This window comes from Myotis nattereri (assembly GCF_964212035.1).
Source record: "Myotis nattereri genome assembly, chromosome: 1".
In the NCBI taxonomy this organism is placed as follows: domain Eukaryota; kingdom Metazoa; phylum Chordata; class Mammalia; order Chiroptera; family Vespertilionidae; genus Myotis; species Myotis nattereri.
Genome location: NC_138075.1, coordinates 141,128,863 through 141,156,560, shown reverse-complemented (window position 1 = coordinate 141,156,560; position 27,698 = coordinate 141,128,863). Strand labels below are relative to the sequence as shown.

Below are 27,698 nucleotides of genomic sequence, written 5' to 3'. Positions count from 1 at the left end.
GGCTCCCCACAGCCACTGGCTCCCAAACTCCCTGTCTTTGTCCCCTCCTCTCCCTCTCCTACACTGCTAGCCAGCCCCTGCCCCCTTTTCCAGCTGTCACTGGGCTGGTGGGCTGGGTCACTCAGAGCTTTCCTCCCCTTCCTGCTGCCTCTCAGAGTCACTGGAGGCAACGCCTGCTCTCGCACTTATGCCACTTGGAGTAAAGCCAGGCATTGCTTGTTGCCCAGTCACAGGGCAGCCAGGGTTTTGGCCATACCATTGAGGAACCTTTTCCAGCTGAGTATTGAATTTCTCAATTAAGATGAATACACAGAAATCAAATCCAAGTTTTGTAAAAGAAAGCCTGTTGACTTTCTATGCAGTTATGATGCCATATTGACACAGAGACTCTTTATTTCAGGAACTGCTCATATCTCCAATAGAACTTAAGGAAATGTCTGAGTACTACTTTGATGGAAAAGGAAAAGCCTTTCGACCAGTTATCGTGGTGCTAATGGCCCGAGCGTGTAATAGCCATTATAACAACTCCCGGTGAGTCATTTGCTTCTGCTGCTCTGTCCTCTTATATTTGGCAGGTCTTCCTTCCCACGGTCACCGTTTAGCTTCTTGTTTAAGGAGTACTGTGCATCTAAGAATTCACTTGATGATGACTCGATTCTGACTAGGAGCCACTAAGTCACTCTGGAATCTGGTCTGGGCACCTTCCTTTTCCACCTTTTTCATGTCCATGGAAGAACGACTTCAGCTGTAAATAAGCATTTTAGAAGAAGCCTAAAAGTCAAATTTAGTTTTCTTTTTTCAGAAGTAGAGACTACCAGGATATATGCATACATGTAATCATTGTCCACACGTGCCAGTTAGGCCAAAGGTTGATGGGTATGAAGTGATAAGCTTTGCCAAGATTCTGGGCACCACACCCCCTGCAGCGCCTGCCTGTCTGAGGCTTAAAATGGCATTTTGACTGTAGATCCTTAGCTTTCGTGTTTCGAATATATTTAAGATTTTAAAATATGAAAACAACAGCAACATTTAGTATTAAAGGAAGTCTTAAAAGGAAAGAGGATGTACCCATATTACCAAATGCAGCAGTCTTTATCATTCCCTCTGCCCCGCCCTCTTCCTGTCAGTCCCACAGTATGCAAATAATTTTGAGTTTTGCTTTGTTTCCTTACCAATCTTTTTTTAAAGTCATCATGGTGCCGGAGTGTTTTCTTAGTTGTTACTTTTACATCATGTATTCTATTGATGGAAATTCCAGTAGACCATAATGTACTTAAACATTTCCCTAGGGTCGAACATTTGTAGTATAGTCCCTTTCCTCAACACATTATTTTTTCTGATTTTTTCTCACATTTTTTTATTGTGGTAAAAGACATACATTGTAAAATTTACCATCTTCAACTGTTTTTTATTTGTTTGAATATTTATAGTGCGTTTATTAATCAGGAAGGTGGCAATCTGAGAGAACGGCAGATGTAAAACTCTGAAAATGCCACTCTTTTTTTTTTTTTTTTTAATATATTTTATTGATTTTTTACAGAGAAGAAGGGAGAGGGATAGAGAGCTAGAAACATCGATGAGAGAGAAACATCGATCAGCTGCCTCCTGCACGCCCCCTACTGGGGATGTGCCCGCAACCAAGGTACATGCCCTTGACCGGAATCGAACCTGGGACCCCTCAGTCCGCAGGCCGACGCTCTATCCACTGAGCTAAACCGGTTCGGCTGAAAATGCCACTCTTGACATTTCATTGCAAACAAGCTCTTATAAAGGATGTGTGTGTTGGGGGGGCAGGGGGATCTAATGTTAGTGAGTTGCCAGGATCTGCCTTCTTTTTTTTATATTTTATTTTTTAAAATCTTTATTGTTGAAAATATTTCATAGATTCTTCTTTTCCCCCCATTAACTTAACCTCTTCCAGTCCGCTCACAGCCTCCCTCCCCAGGCCCTTACCACCCCATTGTCTGTGTCCACAAGTTATGCCTATATGCATACAAGTTCATTGGTTCAACATACATTTTAAAGAATGCCTTTGTCAGCACTAAATTTAAGGATGCTGTAAGAGTGAGCATCAGATGTTGCTTCTTAGCAGGTGCTCCGCTCTGCCCACCACAGCTTTGGTGCCCTGCTGCTGCACCCTTGCAGCTCCAACACAGCGCACGGTACTCAGGGGTGCCTCCCAGTCACCCTGAGACTTTCGGCGAGCCCCCAGGATGGTTTGAACAAGCAGTGAAATCTCTGGCAGCGACTTTTTAACCATCATCCGGCCCATTTCCAATTCACTTAGAAGGCAGAGCAGCAGCAGTGCTCCCTCCGAGCCAGACTCGAAGTGCACCGCATGCCTCTAGACTCTAGAGCAGGTTTCTCAGCATTGGCCCGGCCGGGGTTGTGGGCCACCTTATTTGTGGAGGGAGGGGTTGTCAATGTGCATGGACCTAAGGTGTAGCACATAGTGGCACCCCTGGCCTCTACTCACAGGTGCCAGTGTGCCCCCTCCCCCGAGCTGAGGACAGCCCACAGTGTCTCCAGACATTGCCACATGTTCCCTGGGGAACAAAACCGACCCTGGTTGAGAACAACTCATCTAGGGAAATGTGTGTTTATATTTTTTATTTCTCAGATTAATACTCAATACAGTTCATTACCCTCAGAGAGAACACGAACAGGAAAATAGTCTGCACTCCTGTACCTCCTGTCAGCTGTTATCCCCGCAGGTGAAAGTTTTCTCAGCTTCCTTTACTAAACTATATAAACTGTTGGTTGCAGGAAACATGGGAGAACATAACAGACGGCATTGCTAGTTTAAAAAGTAAGTTCAAGACTGCCCTCTCCAGGAACGTCTTAGCTGCAGTGTCATTCTCCCCTTAGGTGACCAGAGCAGGGCTTGCTGAAGGCACGGGCAGAGGCCCCCGTCTGGCGCTAGGCTGTGAGCCGTGAGGGAGGCATGCATTTGCATAGCACAGTATGCCAGCTACATTATTCTCCAAGCCCCAAATCCTTGAGAATAAGGACCCTTCCTAAAGCCCCCCCCCCCCCCCGCCCCCCTTGAAGGACTCTTGTGGATGAGGCTCTTACTGAGCTCAATATCTAGCTGTTAGTTCCATGACACTTAAAGCAGAGAGGGGTTTGGGGAGAACTGGAGAGCTGGGCCTGGTGTGGTTTTGCTTGCTGAGAAAGATGGATCTCACAGCGCGGGCCAGAAGGGAAAGAACATGTTCCACAGTCTCAGTAGTTCAAGGACCCAGACTTGGAGCAAGTCAATTCAGTAGCAGATAAAGGTAATCTGTATGGATATATGATTAGCATACTGGAAACTTGAACACATGTGTCTTTATCAAGGATTTAGGAAATGCAGTTCACATCCTGAGAGTTGTGTAAAGACAGAGACTTCATTTGCATTTTAAATAGTGAGTTTGTTCAGAACCAAACTGATGAGATTCTAATCATATCTTTAAAACTCCTAGTGACGCAGAGGATGAGAGGAAAGAAGGGTCTCCCTCCGATGATTGTTTTTCAGAGCAGGAGCCTCTATGCTCTCCAGCTGTGAAGAGACTTGGGAAGTCCTTAGCACAGGACATCTGTACTGATGCCCCAAGGTTCAGGTCACCCATAGGGATAGGACAGACTCTCATCCCACTTTCCCACAATTTATAGGAGGTGCTGCAGTGGGTCAGCAAAGGTTGAGCCTCTACCAAAACCTTTAAGAAAAGCTTCCATTTGGCTTACAGAAAATTAAATTATTACTCCCACTAGACCAGTGGTTCTCAACCTTCCTAATGCCGCGACCCTTTAACACAGTTCCTCATGTTGTGGTGCCCCCCAATTTCATTGTTACAAATTTAACATAATGAAAGCATAGTGAGTAATCACAAAAACAATATGTAATTATATATGTGTTTTCCGATGGTCTTAGGCGACCCCTGTGAAAGGGTCGTTTGACCCCCAAAGGGGTCGCAACCCACAGGTTGAGAACCTCTGCACTAGACAAAGCTGTGTTCCCCAAACTGTGCATCAGAATCTCCTGACATGCTTTTTAAAAATACAGTTCCTGTGCCCTACAATGAGAGATTGTGATTCAGTGTCTGAGGCCTCCACCTGCATTTTAAAGAGTATTGATTCCCATATGGTGGACCAAGGATAGATATTTAAGAAACAGTGAGCTTGTCAAAGTTCTAACTAGCCAAGTGAAACACCAATTTTTAGAATTGTCAGGAGAGACAAAGAGAAGAACATTTTAAACCAGAACTAGAGCCTTTTGTATGCCACTTGAGAACTCTGTGTACAGCCTCTCGATTTGGGAATAGCAGCTCTCTAGGTCTCTATTGTTAAAGTGAAACCAGATTTACTATTTTAATTTATTTGCTTCCCCACTTTGCTCCAAACCAACATAATACATTGCCAAGGTTTGATATTTCTTTTTATAGACAATTTTTCCTCATTGGGGGTTTACTTGTAATTTGTTTCAGACTTCACATTATGTATTAGTATGAATAGAGGAAAACAGTTTTTTCAAATCACAAGGAAGCTGGATGGAGTGTGTGTGGGAGGTCATTATTACTAGAGGCCCGACATGAAATTCAAGCACTCGGGGTTCCTCAGCCTGGCCTGCACCCTCTCACAGTCCGGGACCCCTTGGGGGACGTCAGCCTGCTGGCTTAGACCCAATCCCCCCCTAAGCCAGTCTTCAGACATCCCTCTCACAGTCCGGGGCTCTAGCAGTCTGGTACTCCTCACTCCTTACCTCCGCTGCGCTCACCAGCCATGAGCCCAACTTCTGACTGAGCGGTGCTCTCCGCTGGTGAGTGCAGCAGCAGTGGCGGGAGCCTCTCCGCCTCTGAGGCAGCGCTGAGGAGCAGCCAGCCCAGCTTCTGACTGAGCGGCATTCCCCCTGTGGGAGCACACTGACCACCAAGGGGCAGCTCCTGCATTGAGCGTCTGCCCCCTGGTGGTCAGTGTGTGTCATAGCGGGCAGTCTTTCTGCTGTTCAGTCGATTTGCATATTAGGGTTTTATTATATAGGATATCTATTTTTGTCTGTGCTTAAAATTATTCAATATAAAATTTTTGTTTCAATTTTAATGAAGGAAAAACAAGTGTCCTGAAGGTATGAATCATACACAGTCTTGCAGGTGTGATGTACAGAGGACATAGCCAGCTTTCAAGACTCGGGCCTCCTCTGCTCATGCTGTCTCGCCTGTCGGGCTTTCTTAGCTCCTCTCCAAGAGGGTGGGAGGGTGTGGCAGCTGTTTCACCACAGAAAGTAGACATGGTGCCCAGCTTTTTGAAGGCATGGCTCAGTGTGGCACTTTGGAAATTTCATCTTAAAGATAGTGTGAGACTTTCCTATATCCTGTAAATTTTGGGTATCTGCCACACCATTATGCTGTGCTATGCATAAGCAGTGGCAATATTTTCCAGATAGAAGCTGACACACATTAAAACCTAATTGTATAGGGAAAAGTGCATTAGATAAGATTATAAAGCATCTAAAATGTAATGTTTGTTCTATGCCAAGTAACATTCTAAGCAAGAATCTTGATTTCATCTGTTGAGAATTTAGCCATGCAAAATGCCATTTTCATACACTGATAGCATCTATGAAATTTAAAAATATTTTAAGAAATCTTTATTGTTTTAATATCTTCACAAAAACTCTAGTGTCAGTGAGCACTGCCATTGTAGTGCAGGTTCCCAGGAGGAACCCCTGTCTGCTGGCGTGGTTTATGGGAATGAAAGTGGTACCTGACTCATGAATGCATGAGAAAGACTAGAGAGAGGCCTTAATAGTTTTTTTGAGGTAGTTCCACTACTAACCAGTAGGAAGTGTATATTGTATTAGAAATCCAGCTGAGAAAATATTCTAAAATCTAGCCTTTTGTATTTTTTTATATTAAAAAAACAACTGTAAAAGTCTATATATTTTCTATGCATTAAACTCAAATAAGATAGGGCTCAATAAATTTACCTGAAGAATCCATAAGGTCCAACCTTCCTACTGTGGCCTCTGTGAATGTCTCACTGCGGGATTCAGAACAACTCGTAGGAGCCATCTGAACCTCCATGTTCGTATTTTAAGAAAGTGGTTTTACAGGATGACTTGTCCCTGCCCTCTGTTGCTTTACTTTTTCCCTCTTGAAAGAATGTGTTGTGATCTGGAATATTTGGAACTGTTCTGATTGTGACATATTAATAAACTAGAGGCCCAGTGCACAAAAATTTGTGCACTCAGGGGTAGGGGGTCCCTCAGACCGGCCTGTGCCCTCTCGCGGTCTGGGACCCGTCGAGGGATGACCACCAGCTGGCTTAGGCCCGCTCCTCGGGGGATTGAGCCTAAGCTGGCAATCAGACATACCTCTGGCAGCCCAGGAGCCCTCCGAGGATGTCCACTTGCAACGGGGAGCACGCCTAAGCTGCAGTCGGACATCCTTAGCGCTGCTGAGGAGGCAGGAGAGGCTCCTACCATCACCGCTGTACTGGCAGTTGTCAGCCTGGCTTGTAGCACACTGACCACCAGGGGGCAGCTCCTGCATTGAGCATCTGCCCCCTGGTGATCAGTGTGTGTCATAGTGACCAGTCATTCCCAGTCGTTCTGCTCTTAGGGTCAGTTTGCATATTACCCTGTGACTATATAGGATAGAGGCCTGGTGCATGGGTGGGGGCCAGCTGGTTTGCCCTGAAGGGTGTCCCAGATCAAGGTGAGGGTCCCGCTGGGGTGCCTGGCCAGCCTGGGTGAGGGGCTGATGGGTGTTTTCAGACTGTCCACACCCCCTTCAGGGTGGGGGTCCCCACTGGGGTGCCCGGCCAGCCTGGGTGAGGGGCTCATGGCTGTTTGCAGGCTGGTCACACCCCCTTCAGAGTGTTTAAAACAGAGCCTTGCACATAGTAAGAAAACCATAATTGTTAGTGTTGGCAGAGGCTTCTCCTCCTCATCCCCCTCCCTCTCCTCCTCCTCCTGCCCCTCCAACTCTTATTCCTCTTTCTCATCCTCTTCCTCCTTTTTTTTCTCTTTTAAGCATCACACATCTTCCTTTTATCATTTTGGTGTATATATGTAAATTCAGGTGTGTGATATATTTTACTACATTTTAAAACTGTGCAAATAGCCGAAACCGGATTGGCTCAGTGGATAGAGCGTCGGCCTGCGGACTCAGGGGTCCCGGGTTCGATTCCGGTCAGGGGCATGTGCCTGGGTGCCGGGGTCCAGCCCTAGCAGGTCCAGGGGTCCCCAAAGGTGTGGACGGAGTCGGCGAAGAAGGAATGACAAGGAGGCAGCGTTCAGTTGATCAGCAGCCTAGCCAGGATCTCCAGCCAGGATCTCCAGCCAAGTTCTGGTCTGGATCTCCAGAGAAGTTCTGGTTCAGATCTCCAGCCAGGTTCTGTGTCTATGTTCTCTTGCTAGGTTCTCCAGGTTCTCTAGCCAGGTTCTGTAGCCATGTTCCCTCGCTAGGTTCTCCAGCCAGGTTCTGTCCAGGTTCTCCAGCCAGGTTCAGTCACCAGGTTCTAGTCAGGTTCTCTTGCCAATTTCTGTAGTCAGGTTCAGTCCAGGATCTTTTGCCATGTTCTCTCCAGCGAAGTTCTTCTGTCTCTAGAGAACGTTCTGTGTAGGTTCTGTGCCAATTTCTGTCTCTCCTCTCTGTCTCCTAAGTTCTGTCTGCTGTTGTCTTGTTTCAACTGTATTTATACCAGTTGATTCAATCCTATCAATCTCTATTACAAAGGTTAGGGCGTTTCTTATCTCCATTCCAGGGAGTAAAGATTATGTAGCTTAAGCATGATTGTTCATAGTTAAAGTGATTAATTACCCACCTGGCTCTTAGTTAAGAGGTTTTATTCCCTCCCTAACTTCAGTGGAAAATCCCTACCTGGGGAAACAACCTTTCTCAGAGACCTTGGTTAAAACACAGAGTGCCAAGAAGGTGAGCAAACATATTAAGAACAGTATGCCATATATGCCAGGTCCCTTGAAACGGCAAGCATGGACCGGCTCCCGGCACCTGGGTTGCGGGCACATCCCCAGTGGGAGATGTGCGGGAGGCAGCTGATCGATGTTTCTCTCTCATCAATGTTTCTGGCTCTCTATCTCTCTCCCTTCCTCTCTGTAGAAAATCAATAAAATATATAAAAAAAAAAAAAAGAAAGAAAAAAGAATGCTACACAGACTCATGAAGCGTTCAGTATTTAAAAAAAAAAAAAAAACTGTGCAAATACAAGAACAGACATATAGATCAATGGAATAGAATGGAGACCCCAGAAATCGACCCAAACCACTATGCCCAATTAATATTCGACAAAGGAGGCAAGAGCATTCAATGGAGTCAAGACAGTCTTTTCAATAAATGGTGTTGGGAAAATTGGACAGATACATGCAAAAGGATGAAACTAGATCACAAACTCACACCATACACAAAAATACACTCAAAATGGATAAAAAGACTTAAACGTAAGACGGGAAACCATAAAAATACTAGAGGAATCCACAGGCAGCGAAATCGCAAACATATGCCGAAGAAATTTCTTCTCTGATAATGCTCCTAGGGCAATGGAAACTAAAGAGAAAATAAACAAATGGGACTATATCAAAATAAAAAGCTTTTGCACAGCAAAGGAAACCATCAAAAAAACAACAAGAAGACCCACTACATGGGAGAACATATTTGCCAATGATACCACCGATAAGGGTTTAATTTCCAACATTTACAGGGATCTCATGAAACTTAACAAAAGGAAGATAAACAATCCAATAAAAAAATGGGCAACGGACCTAGATAGACACTTTTCGAAAGAGGACATACAGAAGGCAGAAAGACATATGAAAACCTGCTCAAAGTCACTAATTATACGAGAGATGCAAATCAAAACGACAATGCGTTATCATCTCACACCTGTCAGAATGGCTATCATCAACAAATCAACAAACAACAAGTGTTGGAGAGGATGTGGAGAAAAAGGAACCCTTCTGCACTGCTGGTGGGAATGCAGACTGGTGCAGCCACTGTGGAGAACAGTATGGAGCTACCTCAGAAGACTAAAAATGGAACTCCCATTTGACCCTGTGATCCCACTTCTAGGAATATATCCCAAGAAACCAGAAACGCCAATTAGAAAGGATATATGCACCCCTATGTTCATAGCAGCACAATTCACCATAGCTAAGATTTGGAAACAGCCTAAGTGCCCATCAGCAGATGAGTGGATTAGAAAACTGTGGTACATATACACAATGGAATACTATGCTGCGGTAAAAAAAAAAGGAACTCTTGCCTTTTGCAACAGCATGGATGGAACTGGAGAGCATTATGCTAAGTGAAATAAGCCAGTCAGAGAAAGATAAATACCACATGATCTCACTCATTTGTGGATTATAGAGAACAACATAGACTGATGAAAAAGGACAGACCCAAAGACTGAGAAACAGCGATCAGGCTATCAATCCCCAGAAGGAAAGTAGGGGAGGGCAGGGGTAAGGGGAAGAGATCAACAGAAGGACTTGTATACATGTATATAAGCCAAACCAATGGACATGGACAACGGGGGGATGGGAGCATGAGTTTGTGTGTGGGGGGGAGGTTGGGGGTTCAAGGGGGGGATGAGGACACATTTGTAATACCTTAACTAATAATAAAAAAAAAAAAATAGTCAAATTAAAAAAAAAAAAACTGTGCAAATACATTTTAAAGAAATATTTGCTGGGTACGGCGCCCCAACCCCCTGATCAGCCCTGCTCTGTTTGTGACAGGGGGTGGTGCCCCAACTCCCCTATCGGCCCTACTCTGTGAGTGACAGGGGCGAGCTCCCCAACCCCCTGATCGTCCCTGCTCTGTGCATGACAGGGTACGGAGCCCCAACCCCCCTGATGGGACCTGCTCTGTGAGTGACAGGGGGGAGCTCCCCAACCCCTTGATTGGCCCTGCTGTGTGCGTGACAGGGGGTGGCACTGCAACCTGCCCATCAACCCTGCCTTGAGTGTGACGGGGAGGTGCCCCAACCCCCTAATAGGCCCTACCCTGAGCATGACTGAGGGTGGCATCGCAACCTCCCGATCCGCCCTGCTCTGTGCATGACGGGGCGACGCCCCAACTCCCCAATGGGCCCTGCTCTGAGCCCGACCAGGGGCTGCACCTAGGGATTGGGCCTGCCCTCTGCCACCCGGGAGCGGGCCTAAGCCAGCAGGTCGTTATCTCCCGAGGGGTCCCAGACTGCGAGAGGGCACAGGCCGGGCTGAGGGACCCCCTCCTCCCCCGCGAGTGCACAAATTTTTGTGCACTGGGCCTTTAGTATATATATAAAAGCCTAATATGCAAAGTGTTCACATGGGAGTTCAACTGGGAGTTCTATTGCTTGCGATGACATGCACTGACCACCAGGGGGCGGCGCAGAACAAAGGAAGGCCCCAGCTGGCAGCCGGGGAAGGGAGTCCCTGGCCAGCACGTGGAAGGTCCTGATGGATCCTGATCACCGGCCAGGCCTAGGGACCTTACCCATGCATGGATTTCGTGCACCGGGCCTCTAGTAAAACATAATCTTGGCGTAAAACAGATATTCTCCAAGTAATAGAAATGTCTCTGTAGGAAAGCCAAAAGTTTTACAGTTTTACAGTTTCTCTTAGAGAAATAAAATTCTTTGTCCTAGATTTGATGTCCAGTGTTCACAAGATGAATGCTGAGAAGGTTCTTGGCGGTATCTGTTAAAAAGCATTGCTTTCTGTTAACTAGAGATGTGCAAGCCAGCCAGCGCTCCATAGCCCTAATTGCAGAGATGATCCACACTGCTAGTCTCGTTCACGATGATGTCATTGACGATGCCAGTTCTCGGAGAGGAAAGCACACAGTTAATAAGATCTGGGGTGAAAAGAAGGTACAGTTTTTTATTTGTTTTTTAATGTTCTTTGGATTACATTTATTTTTTATTTTTGTCTCATTAAAAAATTACGTTTCTTCAAATGTGGTCTGCCAACTTTCAGAATAGTATTCATGTCTTATCTTTTTGTTTTGTTTTGTTTTTTTATCAGAACCTGGGACCCTTGAGTCCGCAGTCAGACTCTCTATCCACTGAGCCAAACTGGCTAGGGCTGTGAGGTTTTTATTTTAAATTGTAGATTAAAGGCCGAAACCGGTTTGGCTCAGTGGATAGAGCGTCGGCCTGCGGACTGAAAGGTCCCAGGTTCGATTCCGGTCAAGGGCATGTACCTGGGTTGCGGGCACATCCCCAGTAGGAGATGTGCAGGAGGCAGCTGATCGATGTTTCTCTCTCATCGATGTTTCTGACTCTCTATCTCTCTCCCTTCCTCTCTGTGAAAAATCAATAAAATATATTTTTTAAAAAAAATTGTAGATTAAAGGTTTTGTGTCTCATTGGCCGAATTCCATTCATCAGAACATTGGTAAAGAGAGGGTCGAGTTTTGTTTTTAAAGGGTTGTGGGTAACTCTATGATGTGTCCCGGTGGTCAGCTGTCAGTGTTCAGGTCCTATTCTTAAAGCCTAATTTGGGCTCTTGGTCTGGGAAAAAGATTAAGAGAACAAATGAAGGTCTTCTCCTTGACCAGTCCCCTCTATAACAGCCTCCATTGTTGGGGGCCTCTTTCTGAGTGTGGGTGAAGGAAGGTGGTTCCCTTGAGCTGTGAGACTGGTCTGCCCTTCACAAAGCCACCTGCCAATCTCCCCTTTTCTGTCCCTCAATCCACACTACTATGATCGTGATAAAATTTAAAAAATCACACAGTGCCACCTCTATGAGCCTCCATTTCCCTGCCTGAGTTCCCAGACATGCCTTCCTTTAACCCCTCACTCCAGGGAGCCCCATCTAGCAGCTTCAGTTCCATATGCTAGAACTTTTGCTTCCAGGAACCCTAGGGCCAGAGGAAAGAGGTAAAAGCTTAGAGATCTGCTGATGATGTAGTATAGATGAACGGATCTATATGCGTACGTATACATTATAATTATAAAATGGCTTCATACATGTATAGTTAATGTTATATAAAAGGACAATTCATTGATAAACATAGTGAAATCATTAATTTTAGATACTAGAGAAGCAGTAGACAATAAAACCTTAAAATGTGGTTTGTTCTATAAATTAAAATTTCTATGAACTCTATAGCATTTATAACTAGTTACTCTATAACATAACACTTAGGCATATCTTTTGGTATGAAAGTTACTGTATTTGATTATAGCATATAATTCAGTTATGTCTAATTTATGGTTAGTTGCATATACTGTATGGGCATCTCACAATTAAAGAAAATTGCAATAATATTGATTATCTAATATTCAGTGAAAAAACTATTTTGTGTCGAAATGAGGGGCAGTGTAATACAGTGCAGAGAGTATTGAACTTGGAGCCCAGGTGCCTTAGTTTAGTTTTCAATGAGAAAAGTGTGTTTTGTATTGTGCCCTGCGCTGGGGTAGGCTAAGTCCTAGCTAGGATAATTATCAGTCTGGACCCTCAAGCAGTTTAGTAAATAGGGAATCACCGATTGAGGAAAAGTGCACCATACGCATTGTGCAAGGGGTGCTCTGCTCCCTCAGAACAGAGACATCGGATCAGGCTGAGTGGGATCTGAGTAGACTTCTGGAGGTGCCATCTGAGCTAATTACACAGATGAGTGCTGGATGAAGAAGGGGAAGGACTTGGGGGCAGAAGAAGCAGTAAATGCAAAGGCACAAGGTGGATTGAGCGAGTGGTCCAGCATAACTAAACTGAAAGCAGCTGCTCTTGGAGGGTCCAGGGGATGAAGCTGGAGGGTAAGATCCTTGCCATGTCCCGGCATCATTTCTTCAGCTCAGAAGTGGAGAGCTAGACTGGGTAAGCTCTGAGAGCCAATCCAGTCCAAACAATGTCCCAAACCTGGAACTGTTTTCACAAGTTGAGCGAGAGGAAGGGGAAAACTTACATCTAAGATGACCCCTTCCTCTCATTCTGTTTGTATCTTGTGAGAAGTCAGCTTCATTATTGGCACCCTTGCTCTGACACTTTTCTCTGAAAGGTTTTTTCTTTTCTAGGCTGTTCTTGCTGGAGATTTAATTCTTTCTGCAGCATCTATAGCTCTGGCACGAATTGGAAATACAACTGTTATATCTATTTTAACCCAAGTTATTGAAGATCTGGTGCGTGGTAGGTTAATTCTGACTTTTATTTTTTATTCTTGCTTAGTATGTAACTGGGCAATAAAACCGTGTCTCAAATTACCCCTTTCCTTCTTTTTAGGTGAATTTCTTCAGCTAGGGTCAAAAGAGAATGAGAATGAAAGATTTGCACACTACCTTGAAAAGACCTTCAAGAAGACTGCAAGTCTGATAGCCAACAGTTGTAAAGCAGTATGTACGTTCTGTCTTTTTTCAAGTTAAAAAAAAATAAAGCCTCATAGCTCTTTCTTGGGAGCTAATTCTCCTAGAAAAAAATTCACTGGAGAACCTTAAAATAGTACCACAAACCCCAAGAGGTCATTGAGAAAAGAATTAACCCCAAACAGTGGAGAACTTCTGCTGCGGTTTTCATATTTGTCTTTTGCTATGCAGACAGTCACTTTTTTAAAAAAAAAAATTTTTATTTTTATATATATTTTTTAAATTAAATCTTTATTGTTCAGATTATTACAGTTGTTCCTCTTTTTCCCCCCCATAGCTCCCCTCCACCCAGTTCCCACCCCACCCTCTGCCCTTACCCGCCCCCCACTGTCCTCATCCATAGGTGTACGATTTTTTTCCAGTCTCTTCCCGCACCCCCCCCACACCCCTTTCCCCATGAGAATTATCAGTCCACTCCCTTTCTATGCCCCTGATTCTATTATATTCACCATTTTATTCTGTTCATCAGATTATTTATTCACTTGATTTTTAGATTCACTTGTTGATAGATTTGTATTTGTTATTCATAGTTTTTATCTTTACCTTTTTCTTCTTCTTCCTTTTCATAAAGAATACCTTTCAGCATTTCATATAATACTGGTTTGGTGGTGGTGAACTCCTTTAGCTTTTTCTTGTCTGTGAAGCTCTTTATCTGACATTCAATTCTGAATGATAGCTTTGCTGGGTAAAGTAATCTTGGCTGTAGGTTCTTGGTACTCATCACTTTGAATATTTCTTGCCACTCCCTTCTGGCCTGCATAGTTTCTATTGAGAAATCAGCTGACAGTCGTATGGGTACTTCCTTGTAGATACCTAACTGTTTTTCTCTTGCTGATTTTAAGATTCTCTCTTTGACTTTTGCTTTTGGCATTTTAATGATGATGTGTCTTGGTGTGGTCCTCTTTGGATTCCTTTTGTTTGGGGTTCTCTGCGCTTCCTGGACTTGTAAGTGTATTTCTTTCACCAGGAAGGGGAAGTTTTCTGTCATTATTTCTTCAAATAGGCTTTCAGTATCTTGTTCTCTCGCTTCTTCTGGCACCCCGATAATTCGGATGTTGGTACGTTTTAAGTTGTCCCAGAGGCTCTTTACACTGTCTTCATATTTTTGAATTCTTTTTTCTTTTTGTTGTTCCTGTTGGGTGTTTTTTGCTTCTTCGCATTTCAAATCTCTAGTCTGCTGTTGGATCTCTGTATAATATTTTTGTGTGTGTGTGGTTACTTTATTTTATTTTTACTTAAATAATTTTTATTTCTTAAAGTATTACAAAGTATTACATATGTCTCCTTTTTTTTCTCCCCTTGACATTCCCCTGGCCTCCCCTACCCCCCAGTGTCTTGTGTCCATTGGTTATTATATGCATGCATATAAGTCCTTCGGTTGATCTCTTAACGCCCCCCCCCCTCACACACACACACACACACAAACCCTCCCCAGGCTTCCCACTGTAGTTTGACAGTCTGTTCAATGCTGTTCTGCCTCTGCATCTATTTTTGTTCATCAGTTTATATTGGTCTTTATTATCCGTTTCGACCTCACCAGGGCTGTCCCAACCTCACCGGGGCCATTTCGACCTCACCGGGGCCGTCCCGACCTCACCGGGGCCGTTTCAACCTCACTGGGGCCGTTTCGGCCTCACCGGGGGCCGTTTCAACCTGATTGGGGCCATCCCGACCTCACCAGGGCCGTTTCTTTCTTTCTTTCTTTTTTTTTAATATATTTTATTGATTTTTTACAGAGGAAAGGAGAGGGACAGAGAGTCAGAAACATTGAAGAGAGAGAAACATCAATCAGCTGCCTCCTGCAACACCTCCCACTGAGGATGTGCCCGCAACCATGGTACATGCCCTTGACATGAATCGAGCCTGGGACCTTTCAGTTCGCAGGCCGACGCTCCATCCACTGAGCCAAACTGGTTAGGGCTCTGTATAATATTCTTTATTTCAGTCAGTGTATGCTTAATTTCTAGTTGGTCCTTTTTCATATCCTCGAGGGTCTCACTAGATTTCTTGATGATCTCACTAAATTTATCGGTGGTTTCTAGAAAATTCTTGAAAAACCTTATAACCATGGTTTTGAACTCTATATCCAGTAGTTTGCTTTCCTCCATTTCTGTCATTTGTGACCTGTTTCTTTGTCTCCACATTTTTTATGCTTCCCTGTGTTGATAAGAGAGACTTTCTGTGCTAGGTGTCCTATAGGGCCCAGTAGCTCAGCCTCCCCAATTACCTGAGGTGGACACTCTTGGTGCACCCCTTTGTGGGCTTTGTGCACAGTCTTGTTGTAGTTAAGCCTTGATTGTTGTAGGTATCACTGGGAGGAATTGACCTCCAGGCCAATTGGCTGTGAGAATCAGCTGTGTCTACAGTGGGAGAACTTCTGTGCTGGAGACACCCTTCTGGGGCAAGACTTGCTTCAGTGGGGCTTTGGTGCTGAGTCTGCTCCCTGAGTGTGTCCCTTATGGATCTGAGGAGTTGTAATCTGGATGGTCCCACTCTGACCACTGGGTACACTGGCTCTTGGATCTCTAAGGAGGTGCTAATATAGCCTCTGCCTGAGGCTACCCAGCAGGAGCTATGGAGAGATCTGCAGATTCCTCTTCTTTATTTGGTGTTTGGAGGTGCCCAGATGAGGCCCAGCTGTGAAGCAATGCAAGCTGCTTTGGGGCCTTGGGCCTTCTTTTGGATGTTCTGGGTCTCTCTGACCCAGCTGCAGTTTGGTAGGTAATTTCAGATTGCAAAGGGCCAGGCTATTCATATGCAAAAGCCTCTGTGCGTAGCTTGGGTGGGGCGGGGTCTCAGGGAATCAACAGGGAGGAGCAAACAGCTATGGCTGATCCTCACCCCTGCCCTAAGAGGCCCTTGGTCTCAGTGTCCCGCGGTAATCGCTGCAAGCACCTCTGAGAGAATGCCGCCCGATGCCAGACAGTCCAGTTTCTCTCCATATGAGTCTGGGTCCCCAGAGACTCATCCGGAACTGGAGTTCAGAACCATCAGGAGTGTGTGACTCCCTCCTGATTGAAAAAGACAACCACGTCCTCAGCTACCAGCCCTTTCTGCGTGCGCCTCGGTACCTCTGCACTTTACTTCCGCACCTCCTCTGAGTCTCAGTGTGCTTTTCTATTTCCTTCTAGTTGTAGAATTTCTGCTCAGCCAGGCTTACTGTGGTTCTGGATGATGTCCGTTTTGTCTTTTAGTTGTATTTTTGAAGTGGTTGTGCGAGGCAGCAATTTCTGGTGTTTACCTATGCCGCCATCTTGGTTTCTCTCCAGACATTCACTTTTTATCTCCCCTCCCCCCCCCCCAAGTGTTTAATCCAAATAAGCTTTAGTCACTAAATCTAATTTCCAAACTATGTTATCTTTTGGACAGCATATGAGTAATTCTTTTCATGATTGCTGTCCCATAGTGTACCTTTAAAAAGTTATGAAGTGCTGTACTTCCCAGGAAAAAAAGTCTAACTATAATACTAGATTGTTTTAGTGTTTTGTGTTTTTTTATGAGTAGTAGATTCTCCCATTATATTTATATGAAATATAAACAAGCCATTTTTCTTCAGAATATAAATTGTGAGCCATAATATTTTCTTTAGTTAGCATTCTCCCTGGTCTTCCCTCCACTGTCCACATAGTTTTCTTTTTAAAAGCTCAGTTAGCATTGTCCTTAATCTATAGACTAAAAACATGTGGTGTCCAGTGCTAGCCCATAAAAAGTGAGAGTCTCTCCATAGAATTATCCCTGTTATATGTCCCAGCCTAACAGATGTAATAGAGATGAATCCTGGGCAAGTAATAGTCCCTTGTAATTAAAGCAACAAGAAAGAAAACTAGTAAGCGGCAAATGTCAATTGCTGTCATGATAGACTCTTAACATAATTACAGTTAAAGAGCTTTTCCTCGAGCTTCTTGGGTCAAAAAGTCCCCTGCCAGCAGTGTCTCTGTTTTGAGAAGTGTCAAGAAATGGATAATTGTGAGCCAGAAAAGAACAAGGACAACATTTTCATCCTAAAAAAGACCTAATTGAAACCCAAAGGAATGTAAATTATGTAGAACATGCTGGCCATGATTTCAGCCACTTTTTTCTTTATTAAAGGGGCTATTTTTATTCCCAAGAAATTTAAAGTTTTTTAAAAAAGAGAGACAGATGTGCCCTGGCCTGTTTGCACAGTGGTTAGAGCATTGGCCCATGGACCAAACGGTCTTGGATTTGATTCCTGGTCCAGGGCATATACCTCGTTGCAGGCTTGATCCTGGGCCCTGGTCGGGATGCGTGTGGGAGGCAATCATTGGATGTGTCTCTCTTGCATCAATGTTTCTCTCCTCTTTCTCTCCCCACCCCCTCTTTCCTCCTCTCCACGCTCTAAAAAATATCAATGGGAAAAATATCCTCTGTAAAGATTAAAAAAGAGAGATTGATGAAAAAATGACAGACACAAATGCCAACTAAAAGAATGACCTATTTAAAAAGGGTGCCATAACGCTGTTCCATTAATTGATCATACCCTTGATCACCAAAGTTTCTGTGAAGATCAAGATCCATCCTTACAAGGCTCCTGGTGTGTTCAGTGAAGCTTGCTGATGGTTTCAGCAACTTGAGCCTGCAGTTAGAGGCACTAGCAGGTAGAGGGACTGTTGGAGCTAGAAACACTAAGAATCATAGTCCACACAAAGCGGACATACCACAGGCACATGGCAGCAGCACCATGTGGAGCCAGCCCAGTAACGAATGCCCTTAGTGATTGAATCCTATGAGGGAGCCAAGGAGACGGGCCCCACTCATCCCAGAAAGGCTTAATTGTGGTCACAGATCTCTGCTTAGGAAGCCAAGACATTATAGCACATGTATTGGTTTATAAAGAGCACCTTTTCTTCAGATTAGCAAGTGAACAGTGGATGCGAATGTTAACATGGCTCACCCTATTAAATATGAAATGTGTTATTCTGTCCACTAGGAGGCATGCTGGCATCATCCCAGAACTACCCACTTCCATGGGATGTATTCCTAAATTCCAGCCTATTAGAATAACAAAGCAAAATCAGTGTGGGCTCCCTGGATAAAAATTTCTATATGTAAGTGCATATGGGTAGATATATTTCAAAGGTGTTGTTTTCAAAATTGCTATTTTTGTATGTGGACTCCAGAAGAATGCATGCAAAGCAAATTACAGATGCCAAAAGGAGGGGATAAAGAGAATTTAAACATCAGGATTATTGAGAACTAATGGAATTCCATGATGTTATAGAACTTGAAGGAAATTTAGCAGCTTATAATTCATTCTACTAAGGACACCATTACTTCACCCTGTTTTTAACCACTCCAGTATTTTAGTGGAAATATTAAGAAAATCTAAGAGAGGGCTATCTAGGATTGTTTTGTGGCACTGGTTGATATGAAAGCAGAAGTAATCTTAAATGATTGGCTATTTATTTATGTACATAGTCATGCCGAGTACATCCTGTAGCTTTCCAGTGAAGGTATGACTTGTTCTCCAGAAAATCTGATGGGAATGAGACCTGAGAGGTCTGGTTGCCATCCAGTGTTATTCAGTCCGACTGACAGTGGCTGAGCTGGGATTTGAACCAAGAACTGGATGTGGTATTCCTACATTCAGTTTTCTGAATTTATGTGGGTTCTTGTGGCTGGAATCAATAAGCTGTCTTTCTATTATTTAGTTTTCAATGATACAGAGTGCCACCACAGAACTTTATGTGGGTCTATTTATAGAATACTGTTTTTTGGTTATGTTATTATTATCTAATCTACAGATAGACCTTATTCACATTTTGCCAATTGTCCTAATACTGTTATAACAAATGGAAACAATTTTTTTCTGGTCCAAGATCCAATCCATGCTCTCATGTTGCATTTAATTGTGCATCTGTAGTCTCTTTTGTTCTGGAACAGCTCTTATCTTACTACTAGTGAGGTTCACTTGATCATCTGATTAGGGTGGTGCCTGCCAGGTTTCTTCACTTTCAAGTTAAAACTCCCAGGCTCCGGTTTTAGCATCTATTTATAATCCTTTCCTGAGACAGTTATTACTATGCTGGTTGCCAAATGAATAATTCCATTATTCCTCTACATCACATTTTTACATTGAGTTGGTATTTTATTCTAAGGAAGTTTGTTTTAGTCGTTCATGAGAACATTTTTTCCATGGATTTTTCTTTTTTTTTTTTTAGAGAGAGTGGAGATTAGGGAAGAGGGAGAGAAATACCCACTTTCATGGGATTTATTCCTAAATTCCAGCACTATTAGAATAATAAAACAAAATCAGTGTGGGCTCTCTGAATAAAAGTTTCTATATGTAGAAATAGATGGATAGAAATATTCCAAATATTCTGAGAGAGAGAAAAAAACAACAACATCAATGTGAGACATATTGATTGGTTGCCTCCCACATGCACCGACTTAGAGGCTGGGGATCGAGCCTGAACCCAGGTATGTGCTCTTGAGCTGGAATCAAACCTATGGACCCATGTTCTAATTACTGAGCCAAACCGGCCAGGGCTATGTTAAGGAAGATTTTTGTCTATGGACTCTTGGTTTCTTATTTTATTATTTAGATTATAATCCTTTATTCTTATTTATTTTAATGCCCAATTGCCCCAAACTTAACCAGTGGGGAAGGCCCTTTAACCTCGCTCCTGTGTCGATGACCATATCCCTAGTATTTGTAATTGGACTATTGGAAACCTAAATGCCTGAGTGGCTGAGGGAACCATGGTATGTCCACACAATGGGATATGATTCTTTCAGCACTTCCTTTGTTTCTGGGAGCTCTGTCTGGCTTTCTTGTGGGGGATCAATGTAGATGCTCCCTCTCTGGTAGAGTAGATGCCTGTCCCCTTCCCCCATTTTGGTTTTTATTGTATTTGTTCCCTAAAACTGGGCCTCGGCCTGCTAAGCATGCTCAGCAGAGCAGTAGGAACTACACTCAGGTGGCCAGTGCCAGCTAGTTTTGTTGGAGTTTTAAGAAAGATTTAGCTAAAAGTCTTACTTCTCCCCACTGGAAAGGAAAACAAATAAATACGGAGGAGACCGTAGGACCAGGGAAGATCCTTTGATAATGAAAGAACAATATCTATGTCTGAAGCATGAGGCTTTAGGCAATTACACACATTTCAGAAGTAAGTGGAATCACTAAAAACTTATTGTAACAAAGGACTACAAATGGGGAAATATGTATGGCATCTTTGTGTGTATTATTATATTAGATACCATATCCCTAAAATAAGGGCTAGAAAAATAACAGAAAACCAACAATTGGGACAACTGTCAAGTGCTAGAAGCCAGAATTTCACATATTGGAGTCTCTTTATTTCGCCTTTCAAAATTAACCAGCAAGACTGGTCTAGTTTAGCTTGGCTTTTCCTAAGCAGTGGGAAAGAGGGTTTATCCTGTGAAAAAAGGGAGAGAAAGGATAGTTTTCTTAGAACTTAAGGAAGTTATCAGAGACTAAAATCCTTTCATTAAGAACACAGGTATAGCCCTAGCCGGTTTGGCTCAATGGATAGAGCGTCGGCCTGCGGACTCAAGGGTCCCAGGTTCGATTCCAGTCAAGGGCATGTACCTTGGTTGTGGGCACATGCCCAGTAGGGAGTGTGCAGGAAGCAGCTGATCGATGTTTCTCTCTCATTGATGTTTCTAACTCTCTATCCCTCTCCCTTCCTCTCTGAAAAAAAAAAAAATCAATAAAATATATTTTAAAAAAAAACAAAACACAGGTATAGTTGACCCTTAAATAACACAGGTTTAGACTGTGTGAGTTCACTTACATGCAGATTTTGTCCAGTAAATACTCTAACTCAGTGGTTCTCAACCTTCCTAAAGCTGAGACCCTTTAATACAGTTCCTCGTGTTGTGGTGACCCCCAACCATAAAATTCTTTTCATTGCTACTTCATAACTGTAATTTTGCTACTGTTATGAATTGTAATTATCTGATATGCAGGATGTATTTTCATTGTTACAAACTGAACATAATTAAAGCATAGTGATTAATCACAAAAATAATATGTAATTATATATGTGTTTTCCTATGGTCTTAGGCGACCCCTGTGAAAGGGTCGTTCGACCCCCAAAGGGGTTGCGACCCACAGGCTGAGAACCGCTGCTCTAACTGTATTTTCCTTATGACTTTCTTCACACTTTTCTCCAACTTTATTATAAGAATACAATACATATAATATTCATAACATGCAAAATATATATTAATTGACTGTTATTTCTAAGGCTTCAGTCAACAGTAGACTATTAGTAGGTAAATTTTGGGGGAATTAAAACCTGGCCGGTGTGTTCAGTGGTTAGATAGTCGAGCCATGCAACAAAAAGGTCACAGGTATGATTCCTGGTTAAGGGCACGTACCTGGGTTGCAGGTTCAATGCCCAGCCCAGTTGAGTTGCGTGCAGGAGGCAACCAGTCGATGTTTCTCTCTCTTTTCCCTTCTCCCTTTGCTCCCTCCCTTCCACTCTCTAAAAATCAATAGAAAAAATATGCTTGGGTAAGTATTAATTGAACAACAACAAAAAACCCACAAAAGTTATATGTGGATTTTTTACTGCCTGGGGGTCCGCGCCCATAACTCCACATTGTCCAAGGGTCAGCTGTACTTGGACGTGTTTGGTCTCCTGATAGCAATATTTCCCGGTTGTACACCATCGAGCCTCACTGCCTCTTACTTAAGGGAACAGATGTCTGACTCCTGCCGTGCATGTTTGGCTGCCTCACTCCTGCCTGCCAGCCACTTATCTCGGAATTCTTATTCTGTTCCAGGTCTCTGTCCTAGGATGCCCTGACCCAGTGGTGCATGAGATTGCCTATCAATATGGAAAAAATGTGGGAATAGCCTTTCAGGTTGGTCCGCTTTGTAAGACTGGCCTATTCGTACAGTGGGAAGTATGGCCGTGATGTTGGGATGGTGGTGCTTATGACATTCCTTTTGTCCTTTCACTAGCTAATAGATGATGTACTGGACTTCACCTCATGTTCTGAGCAGATGGGCAAGCCAACATCAGCTGATCTGAAGCTCGGGTTAGCCACTGGCCCTGTCTTATTTGCTTGTCAGCAGGTAGGTTTTACACCAGTCCCTTGGACACACTGTTGTGCAGCCCTACAGAACCAGTACCCTCCAGGCACAGCTGTGGGAAGTTTAGATCATGAATATATAGGAAAGCGTTTAGGCCAGAGACCTCTATCTGGATTTGACCCTGGCTCTGTGGATGATGAGATGTTGGGGTCAGTCATTGCACATCCAAGCTTTATCTGTTTCCTTTTCTGTAAAACTGAGAAGATTACAACCTTCATGCTAGAGTTGTGAGGATTAACAGATAATATTCATGGAGATACTTTGTAAATTAAGTGCTGTATGCATTTAAGATAGCATTATGATTATTTCCATGTATTTGGAGCACTGACAAGGTGGTTTCCACATCTTGATTATAGGGCTGGACTTGGGGTGTGCCTCAGAACCCCTTACAAAGGCACAGGAAGGGCCTCCAAGCTTAAGGAATTCTGAGAAATTCTCCAGTTCCCGAAGTTTATGGGACTGTTGGCTGCTCTGAGAGCGCCTCGGGCACTGCCTCAAAATGTCAAGAAGTCAGTGGAATGCACTGCTAGAACCACATAGTTCCTTCTTCCTCCAGATTGAGGGGCTGTCCATTAAGGAAGTAAGTAAAGCTGGCTTCATATTCTTAACATAGATGAAGAGCTTAGGGGGCTTTAAAGATCCTGCAGTGACTTGCAGGGCAGACAGTCCCAGAGCCTGCTCTGGACATTTTGGCTGTGCCAAATGTCATTTGGAAGAAGTGGGACATTGGCTTGTATTTAGACATCCTTTTAGTAGATTTCATCTTTGTAGTATTTAATACATTATTTTGCAAAGCAGTAAGATGTTCATCACTATGCCATGCCATTAAAAATTAGCTCTTTGGTCTGAAATTTTAGTAACTTTTAGTCTTTTAGAGATTTTGCCTCTATACTTTCCCAAAATTTACAAAGATAAATCATGCCTTCCATAGAACTCAGTGGTTCTATTTGAATATTATAGAAACCTGAGACTTTGCTTTTGATCTGCTTCTGACCAAAAAAAGGAAAAATTATCTTTTCCCCACAATGTAGTAGAGCCAAAACCAGGACACTTCTTCTCAGAAGAGGCTGATGGCGTGGGGGGCTGGGCCAGGTTACCTTGGGAAACACACTAGTGGACAACAGGCAGTTGAGGATTGAGGGCTGTGCAATGTGGGAGCACTTTGTGGACTCATCTGTCCTCAGTACTGGGCTCCATCCTCTCAGAATTTTGAGGCAGAGATGAGAAGTGAAAGGTGTGCTATAAAAGGGTCTTTTCGCCTATTGAGACTAACTCACCAGCCCAAAACTCAAGAATGTTAATACGCCCTAACCGGTTTGGCTCAGTGGATAGAGTGTTGGCCTGCAGACTCAAGGGTCCCAGGTTCGATTCCGGTCAAGGGCATGTACCTTGGTTGCAGGCACATCCCCAGTAGGAGGTGTGCAGGAGGCAGCTGATGGATGTTTCTCTCTCATCAATGTTTCTAACTCTCTATCCCCTCTCCCTTCCTCTCTGTAAAAAATCAATAAAATATATTTTTTTAAAAAAAGAATGTTAATACATTGCCAAGTTCTGACAAAAACTTACAAAATCCCCTTATATACATTAAAGCATGAGTGAGGAACGTTTTCTTTACCATTAAGCCACAAAAACAGAGGATTCATGCGCCATGTGAAGGTATGCCTGCGATTAGAAAGATCGGTCACTAGTTACCATCTACACAATTTAAAAAAATCAATCTACTCTTTAGAACCTGGGAGTAAATGTGAATAAAGAAGAATAAGATGGACTGATTGCATCAAGATTCAACCTACTTGGTCAGTATCCCTTTAGCTAGGCTCTGAGGTTATCTAGAGGACTAAGGGACAGACCTCTCCCTGAAGCACCTCAGTCTACTAAAAAGCAGTCTTAATTGTAAATAATTGTCATGAGCTCCATAGTACGAATAGTTGAGTCCTACTTAAACCATAAGGTGATTGAGAGTGGATGCCTCTTCTGATTGTGTTTTATTATGGGCATATTTCAAAAGGGACTAATCTGCTTTCTTCTACATAGTAGTGATGAATAATTCTGCCTTCAGATATAGTGGGGCAAAGTCAGGAGGAAAATGAACCACTCCTACATAACTAACTTGTCAGTAATCTAAAAGAGATCAATAATGCAAGTTTAAAAAAAAAAAAAACTAGGAAAAAGATCAAATCTTAGAGTGCCCCAAACCACATTTTTCTATGTGCTTCACTGGGAAATCCAGTATAACAAGGCGCACACTCACCCTCACCAGACAGCACTTTTCCCATCTGCCCATCAGGCAGTGGGAGGAGTTAAAAGGCACATTGAAGTATCAGAAAACTGAACACAGATTGAGGCTCAGCAGGAAGTAACTCTGGTCAGGACCACTTTCCTGTTGAGCTGCCCCCTGGTGGTCAGTGCGCTCCCACGGCTAGCTAACCTCCTGTGGTCCCTCCCTGTGGCTGGCCGGCCCCAGCTGGCCTGGCCCTGATCAGGACGGGCCAGAAGGCTCCAATAGGCCTTGATTGCCAGCCAGGCCTAGGGACCCCAACTGTGCACAAATTTCATGCACCAGGCCTCTAGTCTACCCTAAAATATAAAAACCTAGGGTCCATAACGACCAACCGAGGACTGAACACCAGAAGTCAGTCCTGAGGTCAGTGCTGGGTTGCCGTGGCGACCCAGCACTGACTGCTTACGGGGCTGCGGATCAGGCCTGGAGAGAGGCAGGGTCTGATCCGCAGCCTCCATGGCAGCTGTTAAGCAGCCATTGCCTCTCTCTTTCTCCCCTGGCTTCGCCAGCAGCCGCACCTGTTTCTCTCCGGGCCTCCATGGAGGCTACTGAACAGCCTCGCCTCTCTGTTCAGGCCCTATTGATAGGCCCAGAGATGCTGACTGGCATAGAAACCGACCAATCAGAACCGAATCTGGGTGAACTGTGAGGAGCCAATGGCTGCCTAGGAGGTGGGGCTTTTGATGCTAACTGGCATAGAAACCGACCAATCAGAACCAAATTGGCCGGCAGGGGAGGGCAGTTGGGGTCGAAATCAGGCCTGCGGGGGAGGGCCATTGGGGGTGAGACCAGGCCGGCAGGGGAGGGCATTTGGGGCGAGATCAGGCTGGCAGGGGAGGGCAGTTGGGGGCAATCAGGCAGGCAGGCAGAGGCAGTTACATGCGATCAGGCAGGCAGGCAGGTGGGCGGTTAGGAGCCAGCGGTCCTAGATTGCGAGAGATATGTCCAACTGCCGGTTTAGGCCCAATCCCTATAGTCGGACATCCCCCAAGAGTTCCCCAATTGGAAAGGGTGCAGGCTGGGCCGAGGGAACCCCCCCTTCATGCATGAATTTCATGCACTGGGCCACTAGTATATATAAAAGCCTAAGTAACCAAATGACCATTTGACTGTTCACTATGATGTGCACTGACCACCAGGAGGCAGACGCTCAACACGAGAGCTGCCCCCTGGTGGTCAATGCGCTCCCCAGTGGGAGCGCTGCTCAACTGACAGGGATGAGTGGGAGCAGCTCCTCCCCAGATCCCTACAGGCCATGCCCAGGGAATCCACGGGTGCACAAATCTGTGCACTGGGCCTCTTGTGCATTCATAAATTGTTTTCACATCAAGTGTATGCTCTACTAAAGATTACACTGTCAAAGAAAAGGATTTTTGGCCAGAACTTTGGGGTAAAACAAGTCCCAAAAATAACAGAATGTGCAGTATCTCCATTTAATGAAAATAGTTTTCATAGTTTGCAAAGGATTCTTTAGACATTAATCTAACAAATCCTCTTTTGTGGTATTATATTCATCCTACAAATAAGAAAGTGATGCTCAAACCTGGCCAAAATTAAACATTAAGTAAAGAGCACAGCAGGCAGTTAAACGCTCCAAGTCTTCTAAGACCACTGTTCATGTTATTCCACTGCTGTAAAAGCTAGTGCCTGGTGAGCTGGTCTCCAGTAGGTCTCCCCACAGAATAGGCATGGCTCTGAAAATGCACTGACAACACTCACAGAAGAGCCTGTGTGTCAGCTTTCATGGTTTGTGATTAACCTACCCATTTAGTGAAGTTAGTTGTAAGCTGTTTGTACTCTTTGTCCATAGGCAGGTGAGCTTTGTTTGTATATTAGAAAAATCCATGTTTGAACTTTTCCATTGTGACACTGAGTCTCACTGGACCAAGACAATGAACCTTGGGAAGTGGCTTTTCCTTTTTAACTTAGCAGGGGGAACTTGGCATTTGTTGGATCCAGCAACTTGATAGAAACTTTCTCTCTGGAATTCATTATTTTTGACGTCTCTCTGAAGGGATTTTTTTTTAATCTTTATTTTTGAAAGCATTACATATGTTCCCCCTTTTCCCTCCATTGACATCTAGCCCACTCCCACTCTCCAGCCCAACCTTCACCACCCTATTCTCTGTGTCCATGGGTTATGCATATATTCATGCAAGTTCTTTGGTTGATCTCTTCCCACCCAACCTTCCCTGCCTTCCCTCTAAGATTCCACAGTCTCTGAAGGGGTTTCTTGATAACAGTTGATTCAAGGGATTTAAGAAAAGGTTGGAGATTTCTAGAGAGGTCCCAGTGATGACAGTGTCCTTCCATGAGTATGTATGTACATACTTTCTGTAAGAAAAACCTCAGGTTAAATCTTTTGTGTGTGTGTGTTTTGTTTCATTTTTTATCCTCACGCAAGGATATTTTTCCATTGATTTTTAGAGAGAGTGGAAGATAGAGGGAAAAGGCAGAGAGAAATATCAGTGTGAGAGGAACACATCAATTGGCTGCCTCCTGCACACACCCCGACTAGGGCTCAGGCTGAGGAGGAGCCTGCAACCGAGGTACATGCCCTTGACCAGAATCAAATCCATCCACAGGCCAATGCTCTGTCCACTGAGCCAAACTGGGTAGGGCCTTGTGCTAAATCTTTAAAGAAGATATAGGTCTCAGATTCTGAAATCTTCAGAAACAAAATGGAAGTGGGGTGTGTGTGTGTGTGTGTGTGTGTGACTACATTAGTGAGTTCTCAAATATCCTTTAAGAGACCTTTTCCTTTCTTCCTCTGCTTATTTACTAAGTCTCCAAACCTAAATGTCAGACCGTAGCTGTACTTCCAGCTGCCATCACCATCACCAGCCCCTGCACCAGCTGCACAGGCTTCTGCTATTGTGACTAGTTGGTGCCTTAAAGAGAGACCCAAGTTTTGTTTAGGTGCACTCCAGTTAATTGATCCTTTGTAGTTTAGTTTATGGTATAGCTTAGATTTCAGAGTTAGAA

At 44.0% G+C, this 27,698-nt stretch overlaps 1 protein-coding gene across 1 annotated transcript in view; it reads left to right on the top strand.

Moving 5' to 3' along the window:
• PDSS1 (decaprenyl diphosphate synthase subunit 1) overlaps window positions 1-27,698 on the top strand; it is a 44,446-nt gene that overhangs the window by 9,903 nt on the left and 6,845 nt on the right. Inside the window, exons 4-9 of the mRNA XM_081093291.1 lie at window positions 401-531; window positions 10,713-10,854; window positions 13,003-13,114; window positions 13,208-13,317; window positions 22,120-22,200; window positions 22,301-22,414. Coding sequence (XP_080949417.1) covers window positions 401-531; window positions 10,713-10,854; window positions 13,003-13,114; window positions 13,208-13,317; window positions 22,120-22,200; window positions 22,301-22,414 — 690 coding nt within the window. The remainder of the gene's footprint in view (window positions 1-400; window positions 532-10,712; window positions 10,855-13,002; window positions 13,115-13,207; window positions 13,318-22,119; window positions 22,201-22,300; window positions 22,415-27,698) is intronic.